This window comes from Rattus norvegicus, chromosome X (genome assembly GCF_036323735.1).
Source record: "Rattus norvegicus strain BN/NHsdMcwi chromosome X, GRCr8, whole genome shotgun sequence".
In the NCBI taxonomy this organism is placed as follows: Eukaryota; Metazoa; Chordata; class Mammalia; order Rodentia; family Muridae; genus Rattus; species Rattus norvegicus.
The window spans coordinates 139,458,231-139,483,402 of NC_086039.1; the positions used below are offsets into that span (position 1 = coordinate 139,458,231).

Below are 25,172 nucleotides of genomic sequence, written 5' to 3' on the forward strand. Positions count from 1 at the left end.
GGAAAAAGGTCCTGCTGCCTCCTCCGCGTCTGCGCAGTGCAGTTTCCCTAAGAGAGGTGGGGCTGAGTGCGGGGCGTGGAAGAACAGGCCAAGCGAGACCAATGGGAAGATGAGGTAGAGCGTCCGCAAATAAGCACGGGATTTGGAGAAGGGGCGGGACTTACGGAAATGGCCTGGGAGGAGAAGAAGGTGGGGCTGGTGGCATTGGTAAAAGGCTGTAGGTGTAGAATTCAAAAGCCTGGTACTTGGTATTTGTTAATTGGCTAATTTAATTGCTTTTCCTTCGAACAGAGTGCTTTCCTTTCAGTAAGCCTTTCCTATGCCTCTGACCTCAGAAAACTGGTACTGTGGCAGGTTGCTAGGTCATTAACGTGAGGAAATAAATAAAGTGGAAAGGGTAATAACTTGGGGTGTTGGAGCCCTGAACGCTTGGCGTGCTGGGGACTCTCAAAGAATTAGTTCAACTTCTTACCTTTCTACTTTACGTTTCTATGAGCAAGATCCACACAAAAGAGAGTGTAGCACAGCAGGACTGTTTTGTCAAGAAGAAAGCTAGCATGTATTAAGGAGGAGATTCGAGAATAAGGGGATGCATAAAACATAGTCTGATCAGCATACAAATGTAACCTTTCTCCGTTTTTATCTTCATCTCCTTAAATGTAGGCATTCAGAAATGAGGTGTTTCCTTGATCTCTTTTCATTCTCCTCTCTGTTGACAAGCTCGTTAGTTCATTCCCACTTCAGACCAGCTTAGTTAGAGCAGTGATTGCGAATCAACAACATTGCCTCAAATACCGTTAACTCCTTAGCTCCAGGTCAGCATTCCTAGCTACCCACTGCTGGATATTAATTTGTGTGTGAATAGATCCTGCGGGCATGACATTTTATGGCCAATTGTAACCTCAACTCTATATAAGTTACTTCAGTGCCCCTGGCTAAGTGGCACAGCTTTGTAAACTGCATATCACAAAGTAAATGTATAGCAAGATTACTGTTCTTTCCCTTCACTCTCCAAAGAACTGTAACATCTGAATCCATTGACTCATCAGTACCTGGTCAGTCCTGCGGGTCCTTACTATGCCTTTTAAATTTGAAGCATTCCCACTTGTGATCTCCTTATTCTATCATGATCTTATATCACCTTCTAAACTATGTTATTTATTTATTATATTTGTTGGGTGACTATTGTTTGCTGCCTCTCTTCCCACTCTGGAATGAGAGCTGCAAGAAGACAGCTTTCTCTCTGTATAGAGCATGGACAGGAAAGCAGCAGACATTGAGTACAAACGTGTTGAATGAAGGATGAGTAAACGGTGGCAAAGAACACAGAGTGATTTTGTCACGGAAAGGATCTTTACAGAGGTTCCACCTAGTATTTTGAGTTGACTTTTAAAAATCCCTGCAGTCTTTTGATATACTTGGGTTTCTTCAACTTGGAAAAACTGGATCCAGTCAAAATAAGTCATAGTTATTACTGTTCTCTGGGCCTTCTCCACACAGTGCTTAATCAACATCATTTCAGTATCATGCATTCCTTACAAAAAGAGAACTACCACTGAACTTCATGATTACACAAGCCAGCTAATCACTATTTAGTCAGCAGGAAAATGAGACGTTGCAATATAGAAAACATAGTTTTTTAAAACCCATCAAAATTTTGTTTTAGCTTAAATAATGGTCACATTGAGATGGAAATAAAAACTTTCCCACATATCCTAATAGCTTATCTGAAGTGGAAAATGATTAATAAAAGGCTAGAGGGTTTTGAACAGAGACAGGTGAGGAGTGCAGAGGGGAGGAGAGGAGAAGAAAAAGAGACTGACTCTCACTCTGCAGGCCTCAGAATCATAATTGAAACTTTTGAACTTTATCCTCGCAACCAATCAATGCTGGGGCACTTGGCATGTAACACTATGAACAGCTAAGAATTTTCTGGAAGTGTCTGAGCTCTGGGTCGAGAGAGAGAGAGAGAGAGAGAGAGAGAGAGAGAGAGAGAGAGAGAGAGAGAGAGAGAGAGACACCCACTGAGAAGTTATTTGTATAAGTCACCAGTGCATTTTCCTAGGCTTCAGAGAAGTGGCTCGGTTTTGCTTCTCCATTCACTTAAGATATGTTTGCATCCATCTGCATCAATCATGCAGCAGTCCTCTCCTTGACCTTTATCAATGTATCAAGTACCAGAAAACTAGCCTAGGTTTATGTTTTCTAGTCACAAACTGTTAAATCGAGTTCATGGGGCTTGCTTGAAAACAGGGTCTTGTCACAGTGCGCAAGCTGGCTTCAAACACTTGGGCACAAGTGGTTCTTCTGCCTTGCCCTCTACAGAAACTATAGGACTATAGATACATGTGGACCACCATGCTGTGTAATAACATTTCAATGGTCTATGTAGATTCCAACTTGAAGGGAGATCAAGGTGTTCATAAATAGTTATTGAGAAATGGATCATACAAACAGGTAACTAGAATGTATTTCAACATGATTCAACAGTTTGGGGTTAGTCCCAGAGTACAAGATGAGAATACCAAGAGCACTGTTATCCTGAGGTCTTAAAACAAAATTCAAACTGCCTGGGACACAGTATTTAAATTCCTATGTGTCCACAGAAATGCCTTAGCTAACTATCCATTCCTGCAAAAACAAAAAATAAAGCAAAAACAAAAAAAGACTTTCCACATGTACCATGGATTAATGATACAGAGGTGGGAATAACGATAGCTAAGGTATTTATAGAGAAACATTTTCCAGGCTAATCTAGAGACTAATCTAGGTTGGCTAGGAAAAGTGTCCCAACACATTTCAATCTCTCATATACAATTTCCCCTCTCTCTGGCATACTCTGACCAAGTTTGAAAATTCACTTTCCTTGTAAATATGTTTCAATTACAGATATCTGTAAGAAGAATATATAGTATGTACTAAAAGGGCTTATGAGATGGATTAGCAGGTAAGAATGTCTACTGCCAAACATAATGACCTCAGTTCAACCCACAGAGCCCACAAGGTGGTCAGGGAGAGAATGACATCCTGATAGTTGAGCATGTGTGCATGTGCAAACACATGTACACACATGTACACACACACTGAATTAAATAATCAAAAAACTTTCTTTAAGGTATTTATATTAGGGAATATATCTCTATATCTCTGGGTAACAAATTCTAGAACTCTATTGATTACTAGGCACACTATCCTGGTTGCCTGCCCTCTCTCTGTATCTGTTGTTCCTCCCTCCCTCCCTCCTCCCTTCATGGACTTAGCAGCAAACAGGGAATTGCATAGGTCTTTCTCAGGTAAGGAAGCAGATCAATAAAAGAAATTGAATCATTCAGACAGGCAGATCTTCCCAGGATCCATATAGGCTTTACGTAACACATTCATTATGCAAAAAGTGCTTTGTCCAGGTTCCCTGTAATCTGCCAGAGAAGCATTCACACGTTTTTTTAAACAACAACAAATCAGGACAAAGCAGAATCCCTTGGACACATTTTCCCCTTTAGCTGGGCAGATGTATAGCCCTTATCAGAGCCTAGGCCTCTTTATGAACAGCTTCTGGAGGCCCCAGGTGACTCCCTAGCTCCCAGAACTGGAGTCTAGGTCTCTGGTTTGAAGCTCTTCATAGGAAACTAATATTTTCAAACTTGACAGTGAATCAATTCATTTTCTTCTCACGGCCATAGTGTGTACTTGGAAGAAATTCAAAGGAGACATTCCAAAACATGTATCTCAAAAAATCTAGGTAGTACCTTGGCTTTTGGAGAATCAGGCCTTAATATGATTGTATTTACATGATTCATGCCTTTGAGAATTCTTTGCTGAATTACTTCTACTACAGCAGTTTCCCAGAGCATGTACTGTGGATTGGCATAAGGCTTGGACCCTGGATTTTCCATTTGTTCACCTGATAGACAGAAGGAGCTACCCATGTCTTCTGTGTGCTCATTTCCTCACCTGTAACTTGAGGAAAATCATAGCTGTTACAATTGAGTGACATGATGCCTTTGAGGTGTTTGAGTAATCTCTCACACTGTAAGCACTTGGTAAATGCTGATTATTGTTTTATTATTTAAAAATACTTATTTTTAAAATTGTGTGTGTGTTATGAGAGCATCTGTGGATGTGGATGGGTATTGTGCACACGAATACAGGTGCCTACAGAGGTCAGATGTGCAGCGTTACCCCTTAGAGAGGGAGTTACAGTCAATTGTGCCTGTAACTGTAACACCTGCTATCTGCCTGGTGTGGATTCTGGAATTGAACTCTGCTTCTTGGGCAAAACAGTACGTGGATGTTGTCTGTGCCCTGGACAGCTCCCTACCTGCTCTTGAGGGTTGGGGGTGAGTTGCTGCTGAGTCAACCACACAGACTCCTGGACTGAGCTCATGATGTGTTCCCTTCTTGGGAAAAGTCAGGAAGTCCCACAGCTTCAGTACTGAACTTACTGCTCCCAACTGTATTGCTGGCTCTGCTGTCACCTCTGAACTGTCATGCTATATTTCTAACTCTCTCCTACAGTGTCTGTGTGTGCATTTCCCATCAGTCTCCTTTGTTGTTTTTGGACAGGGTCTTATTGTCTTTCATCCCTGGCTGGTCTGGCACTTGTTATACAACCCTGGCTACCTTCAGATTCATGACAGTTTTTCTGCCCCAGCCTTCTGAATGCTCGAATTATAGTCATGTGTCACCATGCCTGGATTCCCACAAGTTTCTGTCTTCTACCCTGTCCATAGGCAAGTTCAGCCTTTTGACTTCCTACTATTACTGCTAATAGGTCTATGTTTTCCAGTTATGTGGGTTTGAACCTGGAAGTCCTTTTGCAGTGTCTTTTTTCTTTCTTTCTGGCATTGGCAGGACTGAACCCAGGGCCTTGCTTATGTTGATCAAGTGCTTTCCCACTGAGCTACATACACACTGGAATTTGTATCAGTTTGCCACATTCATTCCTAACATACCCAATAAATTAGGACCCTATTACATTTTAATACTACTTCTGTTTCATTTTCTTTCTTTTAGTTATCCTTTATTTATTTATTTATTTATTTTTTATTTTTTGGTGAGAAAGTGTGGTTCTCTGAATGAGAAATGTTCCCCCGTTAACTTGGATATTTGAATACTTGGTTCCAAATTGGTGGTACTGTTTGGAGTGGTTTAAGTGGTTCAGCCTTGGTGGGAAAAGTATGTCATTGGGTCAGGTCTTGAGATTATATAGTCTCACCATACTCCCAATATGCCCCCTCACCTTCTTGCTTGCCTTTGAAGACCTGATTTCCTGGCCCCCTGCTCCTGCTGCCACGCCTGCCACTCGATGTTATGCCTCTCCACCATGGCGGGCTGTTATCCCTCTGGAACTATGAGCCAAAGCAAACTCTTCCTTAAATGCCGTTTTATCACGGTGACAAAAAAGTAACTAATATCGAGAAGGCACAGAATCTCACTGTGTAACCCAGGCTGGTCTCAAAATCTTGTCACTACTACCTACCTCAGCTTTCTACATGCTGGGATCACAGGTGTGTGTCAGCCATGAGAAACTGTTTTTTCTAAACTCCTAATTGATGCCCCCAATACTCATCACTCTGCATGACATTTATTCCCCTTTCTGCTGCCAAACCTAAATTGGGGGGGGGGGGACTTGTGAATGGGAAAATAAAGGAGTTAAACATTTCATTTGCATTGTAGATCTTCTGTAATGTGAGCTAAAGCAAACTTTCCTGCCTTTCTCCCAGTACAGGAGTTTGTTAACTGTTTATCAGGCACTTCCAGTGAACCAAAGATTGTGCTGAGCACTAGGCTAAACTTATCTGTGTTTTTCAGTTATCAAGTATTTACTGAGTACTTACTATGTACCTGGCATTGCAAAGTCCTCTTTCAGTTTATCCTTGAATTGAGTCTATGTTCTCATGGAAATTCAATGCCACTTGAGAACATGGAGATTTCTTTTGTACTCAGTGAAATTCAAGGGACATTTATTAGTGCATTGATATGGTATGTGTTATTGAATACTTTTTTACTTTTTATTTTGTATTCGTGAGTGCAGTGAGTGCCTGAGTGAGTGCGTGCGTGCACGTGTGTGTGTGTGTGTGTGTGTGTGTGTGTGTGTGTGTGTGTGTAGGCCACACAACTTGCAGGAGTCAGTTTTGTTCTTCCACCATGTGAGTCAGGCTTATCAGCATATATCTTTACCCACTGAGACATCTTGTCTGCCCCAGAGTATTTACTTTGGTTAAGTTTTGTATTAGGTGCTGTTGGTAAAGGACAAAGTAATATCTAATTTCTGCCTTGGAGGTGCTCATGATCTTAGAAAATGAATATAATAATGTATGTGGACAGCTAGGATAGAGATTTGCCCACAGGGGTCAGAGTCCTTAGGAACAGGAGTCTCCAACTGAGTCTGAGGACATCCTGGGAGTTCAGTGACTTTCAGTTTGAGTTTTGTCAGCCATGGAGAAGTTAATTTCGGAAGGATGGGGTGGTAGTCCTATCCAAGCAGGAGAGGCACACAGAGAAACATACAGGAGATCCATTTGAACCATTGTAGAACTACAAGGTGTAGTGTTTTGTGTTTCAGAATATCTGAGGTAAATAGCTCAGGGGAGGACAGACTATAAGAATGAAGCAGCAGCAGCCTGGCGCCTCGGTGCTCCCAGCATTGTGCTCCTTAGTGAGGGATCAGAAATGAATGGGGGGCACTGGAGGATCTGGAGCAAGGGTGGACATAGAAAAGCAAAGTGGGACTTCAAAAACTGCTGTCTCATAGGAGGCTGGAGAATGAATGACAGGGACTAAGGCAGAGGTCACACTCTTCCCAGAAAGGGTCACATAAATACCTTACTTAGGCTTTGCAGGCCCCAAGGCCTTTCCAACTCTGCCCTTGTTACAGAAAAACAGCCATAAATGGTGAGCAAACAAATGGCACCACTTTTCTCAACACTCTACCTTGGATGGACACTGAAAGTTTGATTTCATGTGAGGAGACTTTCACATCACCAAGGACCCTTTTGGGTTATTATTATTGTTATTTTAAAATGTCAAAACTGTCTTTAGCTTTCAGTTGTTTTAAGAAACAGATGATAGGTTTCTTTTGGCCCTTTGGCCAGAGTCTGATTTTTGATAATACCCACACTAGGGGATGTGATCGAAGAAAAGATAGAAATGCACTTGAAAGGCTTATCTCTCAGGCAAGAGGCAAAGCAGTGCAATGGCAATGGGGAAGCTTGAAGGAAGAGCTGTTTATCAGAAGATGCCTCCTGAACATGTTGACAGAGTAGCAGGGACAGGAAGGGGGTCACGGAACGTGGTGGGGTAGCATGGATGATGATTGGAGTTGCTTCTGGAAGAGGCAGAAAGTGAGACATGGCATGAGCTAGATTGTGGACTGTGTTTCTCAAAAGAGGAGGAAATACCTTTGACGTGAAACCGAGGTGGGGGTGGGTGGGAAGACATGAATGTGATCTTGAATAAATTGGAGGCAGGATTTTCCCAGAATGTTTTGAGTTTCCTTCCCAGTGAAAACAGAATCGAGGCTAGAATTCAGAGTTGTTTTTCTGATTATTGAAGTCTCTTAATGGTGGTGACAGGGCTGAGAGGAAGAGAGAAAGCCTATGAAGCAGACTCTCAAGCACTCTCAATGTGTAGGAGTGACCAGGAAGTGGTTAGGTGTTGAAAATAAGGAAAAGAGAAGGTGACAGTGCTTCCCATGAAGGGTGTGGGAGTAAAGGGGTTGAACAATAAGAAAGAAGCAAAGTGTCAGCTCCTTCAGGCTACATGATTCATGCTGTGTACACACACACACACACACACACACACACACACACACACACACACACTTGAAACTGCTTCAGAGCAAGTAAATAGAGGGGATCAGGGGCCCTGAGAGCAGCAGCTGAGGGGCTAGTTGGGAATGCACTGCAGAAAGCACCACACTGACCCAGACTGGCAGCAATGAAGAGAAAGGCATCTGGGAATGAGAAGTGGGAACAGTGTGTGTTTGAGAGAGGCTATTCCAAGGGGAGCCTAGGGCCATGGGTTTGACGGTCTGGTGGAGTTATGGCTGTGTACATTCCTCCTGGAGCCCTACTATCAAGAGGCTCTTGGTGCAAAGTATTAAGTTGCTGGAGTCATGGAAACTCTGGTGGGAGTCTGTGGCTGGAAAAGATTTGTTCATTGTGGTTGAGGAAACATACCTGTAACTGTGTTCTTAAGCTCCAGACCCTCCTCAGAAGGTGATTTTGTGCAGAGGCAAACCAGCCTTGGAACAAGCAGCTATGCCTGAAGGAGGAACCACTTTCAGGTGTTCTGCGGGGTGTGTGTGTGTGTGTGTGTGTGTGTGTGTGTGTGTGTGTTCCAGCTGGGTTTGAAGAGACCACACTGGGAACTCCAGGCATGTTCCTTGTCTGGGTTACTTGCCTGTATAAGGTAAGGTGCCCAGCCCTATGTGAACAGGGAAGTACAGTTAGACAGGAAGCACAGGAAAGGAGGCAGGTGGCCATGATCTTCTTGGGAAGATACACAGTTCCAGCTACTAACAGGAAGAAATGGGCCATTATTGATGGGAAAAATTCCTGGCCAGTCACACAGAACAACCTTTCTAGAGTTGTTTGATTTCCCTGAAGTTCGCTATCCTCCCAGTGCTTAAGCAGTTTTGTTAACACAGAGGCATCCACACCAGGGTTGTTTGTAGTTGTTCTTGGGTGATGCGGTCCTGAGATGAAAAGGTTTCACAATGTAAGTTATATCCAAAGTGGCAGGGCTGGGATAGATACTCGTCCTACTGCCATCATGAACGCTTTGAGGAAGGATGTCTATTCGGAGGGGATAGAATCAGCTAATTTGGAGGATATTCTCAATACCCAACAGTAGAGGCCTTAAGGCACAGTGGCAGGCAGGGCTTGAGACTTGTAGCTTATTCATGTAGAAGTGAAAGTCTAGATAAAAAGAAGCCCAGGTCACTAAAGGAGCGAGCCTGCAAGTATGGGAGTTTTTGAAAAAGTTCCCAAACATAGCTCAGCTATGGAGGTGAGCTGTGAAAAATCTTGCCTTGTGAGGTCTAGAGGGATATGCAGAGATTACTCTTTGAGGGAAAGAGAAATGACAGGTAGGGAGTCAAATGTGACAGAACTGGTGCCATTTGCCTTAAAGTAACAATAAAAAGAAAACAGGGGAGGGAAGCACCCTGCACCAGCAAAGATTTCTTCCCCAAGGTTTCTGAGGAAAGGTAAATTTGAGCACAAACTTGGTTGCCTATTCTTTGCAAGGCTGATGAACCTATGTATTCATTCCTGGTGGTGAATGACATATATTAAGCATTGACATTCAGAGAAAACCCAATTATACAGATACATACATGATCCATGCCTTTGTGTGAGTTCCTTTATGAACTCTTACAGTGTTACTTCCCCAATAAGGGCAGAATAAGGGGATCCCGATTTAAATTACAGAGCTGGAGATTGAGGCCACTCCCTTGGGGACAACTTCATATGCTGTTAAGAGACACTGGGGGATGATATCCAGATGGGTTTTGAAGATCGATTTCTGCCCCCTCCCAGCTGTCAGAATAGAACCCAAGCAGAGAGCGCAACCTGCGTCTGATTACACTGGCCCCATGTTTCTTCAGCGGAAAACAGTGGGTTAGATTCATTAAGTTTTCACTTTGGGACTGAGCTTGAGCTCTAGGCGTGCCTGTAGGTGGGCAGACAAGCCGAAGAATGGGGACGCGCGGGCGGGAGTAGAGGCGGCGGGCACTTTAAGAGTGGAGGCCCTGCTGGGCGGTGCCTGCACCGCCGGCTCGGCTGCAGCCCCGCCCCTTTCCCGTGAGCCCACGGGGAGTGGTCCGACCACGGGCGGCTGCGGGTGAGGAGAGGGGCGGGGGACAGGGGGGTGGGGGGGAAGACATGGCTGTGGCTCGGCGCGGCTGGCGGCTGGCGCCCGTTCGCCGTGGCGTCTGCGGGCCCCGGGCGCGTCTGCTTATGCGGCCCCTCTGGTTGCTCTTCGCAGTGAGCTTCTTTGGCTGGGCCGGGGCTCTGGACAGCTCTGGGGGAACGACCAGAGCCATGGACGAGGAGATCGTGTCCGAGAAGCAGGCGGAGGAGAGCCATCGGCAGGACAGCGCCAACCTGCTCATCTTCATCCTGCTGCTCACCCTCACCATTCTGACGATCTGGCTTTTCAAGCACCGCCGGGCCCGCTTCCTGCACGAAACCGGCCTTGCTATGATTTATGGCAAGTGTCTCGGACCCCTGTCCCCTAGCTGGCACTGTCCTTTTCTCTGCCTGCTGGTTGCTTCGCCTCCTGTCCTGGTCCTCCTCGGCCTACATTCTGCCCCCCTTCTCATTTCAATTTCTGCCTCGCCTTAAATCGTCCTCCGTTTCTGCCTCACCCCCCTCTATTTCTGCTACGCCCCCCATTTTTCCTACCTCGTTCTCAGCCTCGCCTCCCCATTTTCTCTGGCTCTCCTTGCTCTTTTCGCCTCCGACCCCACCCCCTTTTCCTCTGCTCCCTGTTGCCCCTTCCCTGCCTTCCAAGCTGGGGACCAGGACGGGTGGGTGTAGAGGATGGGAACGGGAGTCGGGTGCGGTGGACGGGATGGGGCTGGGGGCGGGGAAGACATCTTTGCAATCTCCGTCTCTGGGGTGTCAGTTTGGTTAAGGTTCGGTGAAGCTGCAGTAGTAGCTGTGCTGCCAGCATCTGGCATTCATTTGGAAGCAGAGTCGACCTTTTACTTCTTGCCCAGCTTTTGCTATGCCGCCTTTCTAGGCGCAGATGATAATCTTACTCCAGTGGAACCCACACAAACTAAAATCCTGAAGTAGGCTACAGAATGTTTAGGGCATTTTAAATGCCGTTCTAATTTATTATACTATACCAATAATACCTGACAGGGAGCCTTAGGGTTGACCCTTCCGATTCAGGTGTAGGAAAGTGAGGACTAGGAAGAGTTAGGGTTCTTCCAGCAGCATCTTACTTACCATCTGATGAGAACTGGTCAACCAAGTAGTAATTAAGAACCTTCACGGATATGGATAGGGGTGACTTGCTGTTGGCATGGGGTTATTGATCAGATTGCTGTGTAAATGATTTTGGTTCTTCAGTCTTACTGTGCTTTCTTTTGAGATTATCTGTGTGTTGGGGGAGGGACAGATGATACATGGGGGCGGGGCAGAGGAGAGGAGACAAAACCCAAACCATGGGCTTAGAAGTCTTTGCGCCATTTCTCCAGTCTTGTGAGGGGAAAAGATCTTGCTGACAGTCTCCTATCTGCCTAGGAGGGCATGGCCTAAGAGATGAGGGTAGACAGACAATCCATTTGTACAGTGCATGTGTGAAGATTATCTTCATTTGCTACAGCCCTGAATTATTAAGCTTGTTAAGGTCTGTTTCTGAGACTTGAAGACAGGTATACGAAGGCTTGGAGCTAAAAGGCATTTTCCCATGCAGCTCCCACCCACTTCCAGTAAATCCAGACTTCTAGAATGTGCATGCACATCAAGGGTGGCAATAAAAGGTAGTTGTAGGCCTGAGGAAAATGCATGGACTGAGGCTCCCTTTCCATTAAGGTAAGAAACTCTAAGCATGGGGACTAGAATGTTAAAGATGACACTCAATTTGTAGTGCCCCTTAAGTCTAATTGGTCACATACAAGCTATATCTTGTCCAATTTCTCCATGCGACACTGTATTGACTTGTCTACTATCTTCAGCAAGCGTAAGCTGGTTAGTTTATTATATTATGTACAGGAACTATAGACATGTAGGAACTTTACGAAGTAAAGACAAACCATAGAAAGGATATAACAACATTTGAACTTTGGTTAAATGCAAATGAGCCTTATATTGTTAAAATAAAGAACTGATCATAGATAATCTCTTTCCTATTGAGAGATATGGTAGCGGTACAAGGCTTTAGACCAGGATTGGCATTTTTAAAGGGCTCGATAGTTAAGACTGTTGATTGTAAGGGTCATGTATATTACATTTTATTCTGTTTTTTTTCTTCTGCAAACTTTTTAAAATGTAAGAAACCAGGACTTAAAGAGAAGGATCAGTGGGTAAAGGCACTGGCCCCAACACTGTGGCTCAGAGCCATCTATAACTCCAGTTCCAGGCACTATGGGCAGCACACACACATGGTACACCAACATACATGTAAGCAAAACATGTGTCCACACACAGTACACATACATTTAAATTTTCTATCTTTATGCCTTTAAAAAGAAATGTAAAAACCATTCTCAACATTTGGGCCAGGAGAAAACAGACTAAGGCCTGAAGCTGCACAGCCCTTGAGAGTCAGCCCCAGATTTCTGTTATACTGTGCCAGTAACTCTTCATGATCTTAGCAAGGCCCTGCTCATCTCTACTCTTATCTGTGTATTGGGAATGAATTATGAGAACTGCTTTCAGCCTAGTCCTTGAGTCCCGAGTAAATACATGCTCAGTAAATGATAGCTGTTCTTGTTGCTGTTATAGCTCCCAGGGTCAGAAAAGTCTTTTTCCTTACTTAGTCTTACAAGACACAAACAGTATTTTTTTTAATCAAATAGGACTTTGGACAACCCTGAAAATGTTTGTTCTTTGCTATCTGGTGTCTCAAGTAGGAAAACACAGGATTGCTGATGGCCTTTGCTAACACTTCTAAAACGAGAATGAATAGTGCCTTAGCGGTAATATTCTATGAGGGAACAAGCATATCACTTGAAAAACACGACATGCAAGAGTGGTTGTCTGGGAGGCAATCCTGGGATTGACTTGGCATTCCACAGCTTGTCCCACTTTCTCAGCAGAAATGACGACGGGTTATAGAATATTCGTGTTCCTAACTCCCAAATCCAGCTGTAGACTAGATGGGATTGTGATGACATATATCAAATGTTCAGAAAACTGAAGAAAAATGCTATTTGTTTATTAAAAAGTTATCTGGTCTTTCTGTGTAGCCCAGGCTAGACTTCAGCCCATGGTCATCCTGCCTCTGCCTCCCAAGTGCCAGGATGGCAGGCTATGCTCACCGTGCCTAGTTCATTGATCCTTGTAAGAAGTAAGTGTGAAAACCTTAAACCACAGCTGGGATGTGTGTGGTGCTGTACACCTATGACCACTAAACTCGGGAAATTAAGGCAAGAGGATTGGAGGCTGTCCTGGTCTGCAGAGTGAGACCCTATGTCAAAATGAACAAACAAAAAGTGAACTTAAGTCACCTGTGTGGTCAGTTTCTAGATTGTAACATACATTAATAGTTGCTCTAGTTAAAAGCACTGACTCTGACAGGTGGGTATACAATGGAGACCAGGGCTCAACACTGGATACCTTCCTCAATCATGGCTCACCTTATTTTTTGAGACATGGTTTTTCCAGTGACCCTGCAGTTTATAGGTTTGGCTAGAATAGCTAGCCAGCAAACCTATGGATCTTCCTGTGTCCACCTCTTCAGCACTAGGAGTGCAGGAGCACTCTGATGTAACCCTGTTTGTACATGGGTTTGGGGGTCCCAAATTCAGATTCTCTATGGTAAGAACATTGCCAATTGAGCCATCTGAAGCCCTGCAAACAGTGTCAAGGCGCCCACGCATTTTGCTTATTGGGGAAGTTTTCTTGAGAAGCTCAAAAGTGAGTCACTGTGAGTGGAAATTGTTGCCATCGTTAATTAAGTCTGAGAAGTGATCACTCACTGCAGTGTACTTAGACATAGGAAGCAAATGACAGAAAAATATTTGTTTTGCCTTAGAGAACATTGCTTAGTTACATCCTAGGATAAACTGTTAATTTTGTCAGTAAACATTTATTATGAAATGTCTGTGCTATGTGGCATATGATGAGAAATGCATGTACGGGCCACATTCCTTGCCCTCAAAGTACTTACACTCTAGTGACTTAATAGATAGTGTTTGCTGAGGATTACAATATGTTAGACTTTGTGTAATTCCCCTTTAAGGAACATTTAAACCTCATGGCAACTCCGTGGTATGGGTCCTCTTTACTGTCTTTCTCATTTTACAGATGTTGAAATGAGGGCTCAGAGAGGATAAATAGTGAGCTGCTTCCGATCCTATGTTTAGTTAGGATTCAAAACGTCTATCTGGCTTAAAAGGCCCATTTTCTTAGCCAGTAAACCCCAACGCTGTCAGTAAAAGCTCTGACTTTCTTTGCTATCTTGAAATTCAATTAGCCATTGCCATAGAATTAAGTGTTCTTTTAAGAGATTTCATTTTGATACATATAAATGTTTTGTCTCAATGCATTTCTGAACACTTCATACATGTACTGCCCTCAGAGGCTCAAGACAGCATCGAAACCCCTGCAGCTAGAGTTAAAGATGGCTGCCATCTGGGTACTGGGACTCAAACCTAGGTCCTTTGCTTAAGAAGCAAGTGCTTTTAAGTTGCTGAGCCATGGCTCCAGCCTTCTTGAACAGCATTTTTTGAAACAAGTTATGAATATTTTTCTGAATGTATGCACACTTTTGCTAGGGAGCCCTGGGCCTTGAACCTAGGAACTCACTCATGCTGGATAAGTATCCCGCCACTGAGCTAGATCTTGATAGCCCCTTCAGTTTTTGGTTTCAGACAGGATCTCACTGAACAGCCCTGAGTAGCCTCAAACTTGCTGTAATTCTTCCTCTGTCTCTAGAGTGCTGGGACTATAGAACAAACACCTCTTTATTTAACTTCATTATTATTGTATGAATGTGTATGTTTGCATTATGAGTTGTTAGTGCAGGAGTGCACATTCCACAGTGTACATTGGACGCAAGAGGGTAACTTTGTAGACTCAGTTTTCCAGAGATTGAGCTCACACTATTAGGCGCCTGTGGCAAATATCTTGCTGGCCACAAACACTTCTCCCCCCCCCCCCCCCCCGGAGCTGGGGACCGAACCCAGGGCCTTGCGCTTCCTAGGCAAGCGCTCTACCACTGAGCTAAATCCCCAGCCCCCACAAACACTTCTTAAGGAGTAGAAATTTTTTATCCGTTAAGTCTATACTTAATTCTTCAGTGATAGTACTTCCATATTGTTGAGCACCAGAGTTTTCAGGTGCAGTAGGCAGGAAGACTGGTCTGGAATTCTCGAGAAGGCATGTTCCATCATTATCTAGAGAAGCAGACAGTAGTGGGGTCCGGCTGGTGCTAAGCTCCTTATCAGCGAGAGTGTTTTCAGCACAAGCAGATCATGAATGCCTGGTAGGTAGAGTAGGCTTCTGTTTGTGAAAAGTACCTCTTGTTGCCTGTTATTAATTTAAATTTCATAATATCAATATATTCTGTGCCTCCATATGTGTAGGATGCTAGAAGTTTCTGCTTTATCTACCGGACAAAGCATTCTTTTGTGACCTTCCTCTTTACTAAGAATTGTTTTAATTCCATGATTAGGATTTGACCTTTTACAGACTTGAATTTTGTTGATCTGTCAACATTTTTTTCAGAGAAATTTCAATTTTCCAGATGCTGTAATAAAAGGATCTGTCTTATTTCCAGCATAAGTCATTGTTCTGCGTGCTGCTGTGTTTTTTTCCCCAAGGTGTGTGTTTCAAATCTGCTCAAGTCCTGCGCCTGGATCAGGGCACCTGCTGTTTCAGCGTAGGTTCGGGCGTGCAGAGGAACCAGTGCACACTGCTCCTTGCATTGGGAAGAATTTATGCTTCCGTTTAATATTCATAGTAGCTGAAGTGAGGCTTTTCACATGTAAATGCAAAGGGAGCCGTTTTTCCTTAGCCTCTCCATTGGGAAGTCTTTTGGGGTAGGAGAGAAGAAAGTTGTCGGTATAGAGGGATTATGTGCATGCAGCCTTTATTGCCAGGCTGTGTCTATCCAGGACTGCTGAGATCCTGTCAGGATGTTCTTCCTCACCACTCCCTGTCCATTTCTCTTTCCCCCTTCTGTTGCTCCGAACCTTTTCCTGCTTTCTTCCATTCATCTTATGATGGAGGTTATCTGGACTCAAGATCTTTCTGCTTGTGTTTGTACAACTGGTGTGTGTGTGTGTGTGTGTGTGTGTGTGTGTGTGTGTGTGTGTGTGTGTGTGTGTGTTGCTGGGGGCTTTGCACCAAGATGTACCTACCAATCTAGTGGGTACAGAGGTTTTAAAGTGAATCTTCATTTTAGGTTGGAACATTGACCAAAATATTTTTCGAATTGATATTGTGCTGTTGAGCAATTCATCGTTAGTGCTTGCTTACCTTAACAAACACACGTGCTGGTTAGGAGTTAACTACAGGGACCTGTCATCTTTTCCCTCTCCCCTTTCCCTACCAGCTAAGGCTTTTACATCCCCATTGCTTTTTCTCCACTTAGTTCTTTTCACATAATGTATTTTGATGATATTTCCCTTTCCCCAACACCTCCCATATCCTCCTCACCTCCCTACCCACCCAACTTCATGTTCTCTCACTTAGAACAAAAACAAAGCAATAGTTAATACAAATGAGCAGGAAGATAAAAATAATGAAATAACCACCACCTAATGAAACATAGTCTGTTTTGTTTTGTTAGCTACTCCTAAGCCTGGGGCCTGGCCCAGGGTATGGTTAATATACTAAGTGACAATCCACTGGAGAAAACAGATTTTCCCTTTCCCAGCAGGAATAGCTTCATGGTTGCGTGGCACTTTGGGCCCGTCTCTCCTTCTCAGTGCTGGGACTTTGTCTGCTTTGGACCTGTGCAGGTCTTGGGTAGCTGTGATAGTCTTTTTGAGTTAGTATGTGTATCAGTTAATTGTGTATACAAGATGCCATTTTCTTGGGGTCATCTGCCATCTCCTGCTCTTACAATCTTTCTGCTTCCTCTGCTGCACAGATCCCCTTTACAAGACGGGTTTGATAGAGACACCCCATTTAGGGCTTGATTCTCCAAAGTATCTTACTCTCTTCGCATTGCCTCCTTGTGAATCTCCATGTTAACTTCCATCTGCTGCAGGACGAAGCCTCTGATGAGGATTGAGTCATTTCCCTTTCTTCCTGAATGCTTAGCCACCACTTAGTTCTTTCTTCTCACTCCTATGGCTTTTTCTCCTTAGACTCATTATCGGTTCCTTGATTCCTATTGGCCCCACAATGTTAGTGATTAGGGGTCACACCTAGGGCCTACATCTGTAGCTTTTCCCTATACTTTTTTTTTGCTTCCAAATGATCGTCTCATGTATGTTCTAACTTCTACCACTGATTACCAAGTTGAGGTTCCCTACTTGCATTCTAGACTGCATGTACTCAAGTGTGTACTTTCACAGGCACATCAGACTTAGCATGTTCAAACCTAAACTTAGGGGGCTGGAGAGATGGCTCAGCAGTTAAGAGCACATGCTGCTCTTCCAGAGGTCCTGAGATCCTGTGTCAGGCTTCTCCCAACTGCTGATACTACAGGTCTAGGTCACTTTCGTATCTCCTCCATATGCCTATGACAGGCAGATGCATACCTATGAATCAAAGTCTTTTACAAACTAACCTGGCCTTTTCCTCCTATAAATTCAGTCTCCCTGATGTGTCCCCATTCATTAAATGGCCCTGCTTTCCACCTGTGTCCTCCTGCCGATGTAACCACTTCATTGACAAGTCCATTAGGGCTCCTCTAGTCTTTCATTTCATTCTCCCTAGCCTATTCTACTTAGCCACCAAGGCTTTCTAAAACCTACTATCTTCCAGCCACCCCCACTTCTGGCATTATTCTCTTAGATGAGGTCCAAAGCTCTTACTGCCTAATGATTGCAGTGTTCACCTAGACAGCCATTTAGATCCTCTCAAGTCTACACCAATCTTTTAAAGTAGAACTCTAGTGTCCAGCTCACACTCAGAACTTATGATTTCTTTTTGCTTTAGGACAATAAAGTCCAAGCCCCATACTTTAACACTCACGGTTGTTTATGATTCAGTTCCTGCAGATCTTTCAAAGTTCACCCCTTGTCAGCTCCTAAAGTAGCCACACTGAAACACCTTATGATTCTCCTCATCAGTCGTATTTGTTATTCCTTGGTAGATATATATTCTACTATATCTATTCCTCGTAGTGATAGTTTCTTAGGTGACGATGCTGGAAAAAAGCCCTCTAAGGTCTCATTCCCTTAGACTTCCTTAACTATTCTGTATATTTAGAACATCTTACGTGTGTGTGTGTGTGTGTGTGTGTCCTTTTTGCTAGCTGGACTAAGAAGTCTTTGAAATGGACTGTGTTAGCAGTTTACATATTGAATGGATGACAGTCAGAACAAAAGGCCATAGGAAGGTAAAATCTAGTTAGTACTGTAGAACTTTCCTTAAGGAAAGTTCCAGAAATATGAATTCAGTGTGTAATTGAGGTTGCATATAATGGAATATCGATTTGCCATACAAATGAAGTTTTGATGCATTCTACAGCAAAGCCAAAGTTCAAATATTATACTAAGGGAAAGAAGCCAGACATAAGAGGCCATACATAGTAGGATTACATTTATATGAAATGTCCAGTATGAGCAAATCTATAGAGATGAAAAAGTAGATTATTAGCTTTCAAGTGCTGATGCTTACAGGGCTGGAGAGATAGCTTAGTCAGTAAACTACTTACTTTGAAGGCAAGAGAACTTGAGTTCGGTTTCCCAGCACCCAAGTAAAAACAGGCATGGTGGCACGTGTCTTCAAGCACAGCTCTGAGGAAGGGCAGAGATAGGCAGATCCCTGAAACTCCCTGGCAACCTAGTATAGCCAAAATTCAGTGAGTTCTAAGCTCAGGGAAAGACCCTGTCCCAAACAATAAGGTGAAGACTGACTGAGGACTACACCCAATCTTAACATGTACCCTCTACTACCACATGTACACATATGTGCACACGTATATATGTAGTCTTTTTAAGTTAAAAAAGACCAAAAAGCTAAGTTTGTGTATAGGGGAGTAGGGAGTATTGTAATTTTTTGGAGTGTTGAAAATGCTTTGGAATTAATGGTGATCGAGTTACACTTTGTGAATATATAATTTGTGAATATACTAAAGACCATTGAATCACAGAATTCAAAAGGGTAAATCTTACAGCATTAGAATTATGTCTCAATAATGCTGCCATTAAGCATTGCAGTTTATCAGTCCAGTTCTATAGAACCCAGAGAATTGGATACATTTGCATATGTGTAGGAGTAAAACCTGTATGCTGATTACAGAGGACCAGGACTAGGACCTTACTTTCATGTCTTGATTTTGATGTGGGCGTTTTACATTTTAATTCTGATCTTTTAGTAATAGAAGAATTTAGTCAATCTAGAAATAGTATATTTAATTTGTCATTTATTAAGTATATATTATTTGGTCACCTATGTGCATGTGCTTTGGGAATAAACACAAAGAGCATGTATTTTTGTCTTGTTAGTTAATGGATGGGGTTTTTAGAATTGCACACTTTTGTGGTCTTCGGCTCAAGCCCAAGGAGCAGCAGCAAAGAAAAACTTTGCTTTTTCCTTCTTGTTTGAAAACAGGGACTACTGTAGCTCAGGCTGCCCAGGAACTCACTATATAGCCCAGGCAGTCCTTGAACCCAGCCTTTCCTCACCCTCCTGAGTGCTAGGATTATATGTGTGCACCAAATCAGCCACACTTATAAAGAATAATTTCCAGGGTGACTCCATTGTCACCTCAACGCCATTAGAGCATAAGCTGTGTGCTGATGACTTGAAGGAATCTTCTCATTTATTTCCTTATCAGTTATGGATATGGTGACTTAGAAATGCAGAGGTCTTTACTGATACTCTAGGGCATGTTTTCCCTCCGATCCCTCCGGTCCCACTGGACTACATGAAGATTGGAATTCAGTAATACTTCAACCTGTAACAGCAATTTGGTGTGAAATTAGGTTGTGCTCCATGAGGGACACTCGTCGGAAAATTTCTGTTCTGAATCTAGAGATATGTGTTGGGTACAGATGAGCAGTTTCTGTGTGTGAGAAGAGCTGATGTGTTCTTTCGTTTGCAGGTCTTTTGGTTGGCCTTGTGCTTCGGTATGGCATCCATGTCCCGAGCGATGTGAACAATGTGACCTTGAGCTGTGAAGTGCAGTCAAGTCCGACTACCTTGCTGGTGAACGTCAGTGGGAAGTTTTATGAGTATACGCTGAAAGGAGAGATTAGTTCCCACGAACTCAACAATGTTCAGGATAACGAGATGCTCAGGAAGGTAAGAGTTCAGTCGAGGGGATGCTCGGGTTTCTAAAGCTGTGGAAGGAGCAACTAGGCGAATCTGCAGAAAAACAGCTGCTTGTTTTTCTTTGGTTCTTTTTGTTTTTGAGACAGCATCTTGCTTTGTAGGCTGCCCTGGAATTGGCTACATAGAACAGGCTGACCTGGAACTTGTAGCCATCAATCCTCCTGCCTCCGCCTCCTTGTAGTTACACACATGCACCACCTGCCTGTCCCAGCTTGTGCCACCTTCCCTAGCTACAATTTTTTATAATTAAAATAATCATTTAAAATGTAATAAACCCTATTAATAAATGTAATGCTATTAGGAGATGGGCCTGCTTATGTTCTTGTGCTTAAGGCTAGGATCTGTAACTCTTTATTTTACTCAGTGTGTAAGGTTTATATAATGGACACTGATCAGGACGTGAGTTCAGAAGAATTCATAAGCTTTTCCAGCTTACAAATGGTCCTATTGCTCTACAGTACATGAGCACATTGAGTCCGTGTGGTTCTAACTGTGGGCCCACCAATACCACTAGGTTCTTTCATGACTTGCTTGTGTTCTAAACAAATATCATTTCACCTTTCTTTGATTCATAATCTCACACAACTTCTGGGGCCCTAGTAAGAGCTCGGGTATTGCAGGCTGCTCTCCATGGGAGGTTGGGATGCAGTCTCACTCGGGTCCTGGCTGTCCCACTGCTTCTCTCCTGAAGCAGCACCGCTTCACACATCATTCTATTTTCACCACCTTCCCCTGCCCCCTTTGTCTCCTGTCTTCTAGTTACTAGGACTTCATTTTTACAGCTTCTTAGTTATGTTCCTATTGGTTTAAAACTTCCTACAAACTCAAAGTGTACTTATAACCAGAGTCCTTAGCAGCCATGAAAATGGCCAGTTTCTTAAAAACTCTAGTAAATGCTGCTTCGCGTTCATATCAGATTCTCCTGCAGCCTTCAGAACAGAAGGAGGGCATCTGCACTGTTAGAGCAGTGGGTTTAAAATGAGTAGGGCTGTGAGGACTTGAAATGTTGGGTTGTGTAGAGTTTGAACTACACTAGTATGGATGCTATGTGACTTAGCAGCTCAGTTTTACTTAATAACAATAAATATAACCTAGAATTCTGTTTCTGGATTCAGGTCTTTTTTAGGTAAAGTAAAAATATGTTTATATTTTCTCTACTTCTTAACATTTTTAAGTTTTATTGTATTGAGACAGAACCATGCTATGGCCACTGTTGGTCTGTTTCTGTGTAGTTCCAGCTACTTTTGAGTGCAAAGCAATTCTCCTGCCTTAGACCCTTCACAAAAATGCAGGGATTACAGATGTGTATCGTTGTACTCTGCTAAGAATTGTAATATACTATTTTAGCACAGTTTCCATAGAAATGGAGTAAGTGACTTCTCCAGCATTGTCATCCTGTCCCTGGAGGAAAAGTAAAACAACAGCTCTCCTCTACTTAAAAACCATTGTGTAAAGCACGCAAAAGTTACGATTCCCTACCTGGGATATTTACTTTTAAGCTAGCATATAGAATAATGGGTTGTTTTCCTTTTCATGCCTGGCTGTCATTGTATTTGGCTCTAGTTTGTCTCCCTCTTCTATTGTCCTCTTCTGTGTCCCCTGTGTCCACTCATACATGATGTGTTCTACTACCCTCTTTTTCCTCTCCTGAGTTTTTTCTACTTTCAAGTCACACACACACACACACACACACACACACACACACACACACACACACACACAAAGAGACAGATTGCTTAAGGGGAAAAGAATCCTTTGCAAGTGCACATCAATTAGAATATTAAAATCTAGGATATGTAAAGAACCACGAAAAAGAAAACCCCTCAAAATCTATCCAATTATTGTGCTAATAATGTAAATAGTTATCAAAAGAAATAAAAATGGCCAATAAAAAGTGTTGAGCATCAGAGAAATGCTAATGTACACTCCTACAGGAAGTGTCTTGAAGTTGACATACAAGTGTTCTTGCTGTTGACCACTTTAACCTTGAATCCCTTCCTTTTGACAGTTTGATGATGTAGTGAGACATTCTAAAGGAAATAATCGAAAAGAACTCTGTGTTTTAACAGGTTACTTTTGATCCAGAAGTCTTTTTCAACATACTGCTTCCTCCTATCATATTTTATGCAGGCTACAGTCTCAAAAGGGTGAGTTCTTTCACATTTCCTACACTTTGACTGGCCTTAACTCTCCCGTGCCTTGACGTCTCCTATGTTTCCCATGTACTTAGTACTTGGCATTTCTTCCTTTCTTTTCTCCTGGTCTTTCTGAAATGTTGAAATTTATGCCAGTATCAGAATGCTTTCTCTGCATAGCTTCTTCTAGAGTATGATGCATTTAATATTAGTAGAGAAAATTACACTAGACGGGCGTTCTTTGTCAATTGTTGGTAGATATTCTAACAGCATAACTTTATTTTTTCAGAGACATTTCTTCCGGAACCTTGGGTCTATCTTAGCATATGCCTTTCTCGGAACAGCAATCTCTTGTTTCGTTATTGGGTAAGATTTGAAGCTTAAATGTCTTTTAGCCTTCAGATTATAATTCTAAAAGAACTGCCTTTGACTTGCATTTGATTTGTATTATTACTGTATTCTCAGATGTGGGTTTTTTGTGGTACGTATTAGTAATCGTTTGAACTTTCCTTAAACCAAAAGTATTAGCTCTATTCAAATACCCATTAATCCAATTCAGGATTAATCTTAGAGCACTCTAGTAGATTACTTCTCTTATTCCTACTGCATTCTAACTTCTTTAATGGTTGGCATGTTATGATATAGGAATGTGTTTATTGAACAGGTCCATAATGTACGGCTGTGTAACCCTGATGAAGGTGACTGGGCAACTCGCGGGAGATTTCTACTTTACAGACTGCTTGCTGTTCGGTGCCATTGTATCAGCCACAGACCCAGGTATGCTTGATGAGGGGAGCTGACGTATTGTGGCTGCAGTGGTTCCTGCCAAAGCACGTGCTGTGTTTCTCTGACGTAGAGAGTCAGGCCTAGGTTCTTCACTAGCACTGTGTTGTCCAATGGGGGCGGGAGGGGGAACAATTTTCAAGTCCTTTTGGTTGTTTTACTTTTTTCAGCACATTTACCTGTAACTAGTTCCCAAATTGATGCTGTTTGGATTAGAGCTATTAAATATTTTCTTGAGAAATTTTAATTGGTCTTTATATCCTAGTGATTGGATACAGCAAAAGAAAAGTAAGGTTATAGTTGTTTTTTTTTTAGGTTATAGTTTTTAAAATTGATTGTATACTTCCTTTTACATTTCTAGACAGCCATTGCTCCAAAAATCTTCTGTTTATATTTAGCTATCTACATTTTGTAAAAAGGAAAAATAATTTAGGGGTTTTTGTTCATTTTTTTTTTTTTTGAGACAAGGTTTCATGTAGCACAGGCTGCCGAACTGGTCTCTAACTCACTAGGTAGCCAAGGATCTCCTTGAACTTCTGATCTTGAACTTGTGCTCATTTCCTGAGTGCTGGGATTACTGGGGTGTGCCATCATGTCTGGGGATCGAACACGGGCCCATGTGCATCCTGGGCATGCACTCTACTGTGTTTTGTCTTTTGAGACAGGGCTTAACTGTCATCTGGGCTGGCCTCGAGTCATGACAGTCTGTCTCTTATCGAAGCATTGTGCATGCTGTGATTGCCTAACTAAGAAAAGTCAGTTTAAAATGGTTGCTGTATGGCAGCTATGCTGATAGCATGTGCTTTAGAGATTTTAGTAGTCTTCAGCATATTAAAGAAATACTTTTTATAAAATTGGCCTTATGATTACAAAATTATTTTATTGACAAAGCTTGCTTCTTCATTCGTTCTGTGTCAATCTCTAAGAGTTTGTATTAATGAATGAATTGAATTGCTAAATAAAATTTAAAATTTTGAATGTGTATTGATAAACCAAAAGCTATCTTCAAATGAGGAATTTGTAGAAAATGTAGAATGAAATGGTCGGAGTAAACATGCAGAATATGGAAAGATTGCAGTAAGCTCAACAGTAGAGGATTAAGTAAGCCACTCTTTATGTTTTTGATGAACTGATTAGATACTCCTCAAAAATGTACAAGTGGCCCATAAATGTTTTTAATGTTAAACACTTTTAGTGATTGGAGAAATGAAAATCGAAACTATACCAAGATTTCATCTCAGCCAGGCCAAGATGTCTGCTGAAGCTGTGGGGTAAGGGTGGACAAAGTTTTGCTGGACACAGTGGCTTATGCCTGTAATTCTAGCATTTAAGAAGCTGAAGCAGGTGAATTGCTGTGAGTATGAGGATAGTGTGGGCTACAGAGTGAGACACTGCCTCAAGAAAAAGGAATCTTGTACACTGAAAATTAGTTCAGCCACTATGGAAATCAGTATGGGGGTTCCTAAGAAAACCTTCAAAAACTAGAACTACTATATGATTCAGATATATCACTCTTTAGACATAAGGAATATAAATCAGCATAGCAAAGATACCTGCACTCCCATAGTTATCGGAGTACTGTTCAAGGTAGCATACTGTAAAATCACCATGGGAAGTTATCTACAAATAAATGATAAAATATTATATATGTGCACATAAATGCATACATATATACCATAGAGTTTTATTATTCATAAAGAATGAAGTTACATCATTTCAGAGGAATGGTTGTAACTGGAAATCATGTTAACTGAAGTAAGCCAAACCAGAAAGACAAATTGCGTATATTTCCTTTTGCATGTAAAACTAAAATTAACAAAAGGAAATAAACCATGGAAGTAGAAGGGGAACTACTTGGCAATGGAGAGAGGGCACCAGCTGATTAGGGAGACCAGGAATGGTAATGGTTTGAATAGGATCAATGCACATTATATAGATGGATGAAAACATTGTAGTGAAACCTCTTAGCTTAGACAGTTAACATGTAGTCATAAAAGTAACTGGGAAGAACGGCAGCATAGGGACCAACTAAAGGGCTCTTGGTTTTCCTTGTTTGGTGTTAGGAGCCTCGTTTGGTGTTAGGAGCCTCGCTCATGGTAGGCAAGTGCTCTGCCACTGA

At 42.5% G+C, this 25,172-nt stretch overlaps 1 protein-coding gene across 3 annotated transcripts in view; it reads left to right on the plus strand.

The window, feature by feature from the left end:
* Positions 1-9,814: 9,814 nt before the first annotated feature.
* Positions 9,815-25,172, plus strand: part of Slc9a6 (solute carrier family 9 member A6) — a 56,067-nt gene continuing 40,709 nt past the window's right edge. For 2 of the 3 annotated variants that reach the window (XM_039100496.2, XM_217630.11), the window contains exons 1-5: positions 9,867-10,215; positions 19,906-20,105; positions 22,205-22,282; positions 22,560-22,636; positions 22,935-23,047. In XM_039100496.2, the coding sequence (XP_038956424.1) occupies positions 9,888-10,215; positions 19,906-20,105; positions 22,205-22,282; positions 22,560-22,636; positions 22,935-23,047 (796 nt within the window). In that variant the 5' untranslated portion in view covers positions 9,867-9,887. Of the gene's footprint in view, positions 9,847-9,866; positions 10,216-19,905; positions 20,106-22,204; positions 22,283-22,559; positions 22,637-22,934; positions 23,048-25,172 lie in introns of those variants that run through there. The other variant, NM_001419592.1, reaches the window with a different exon arrangement.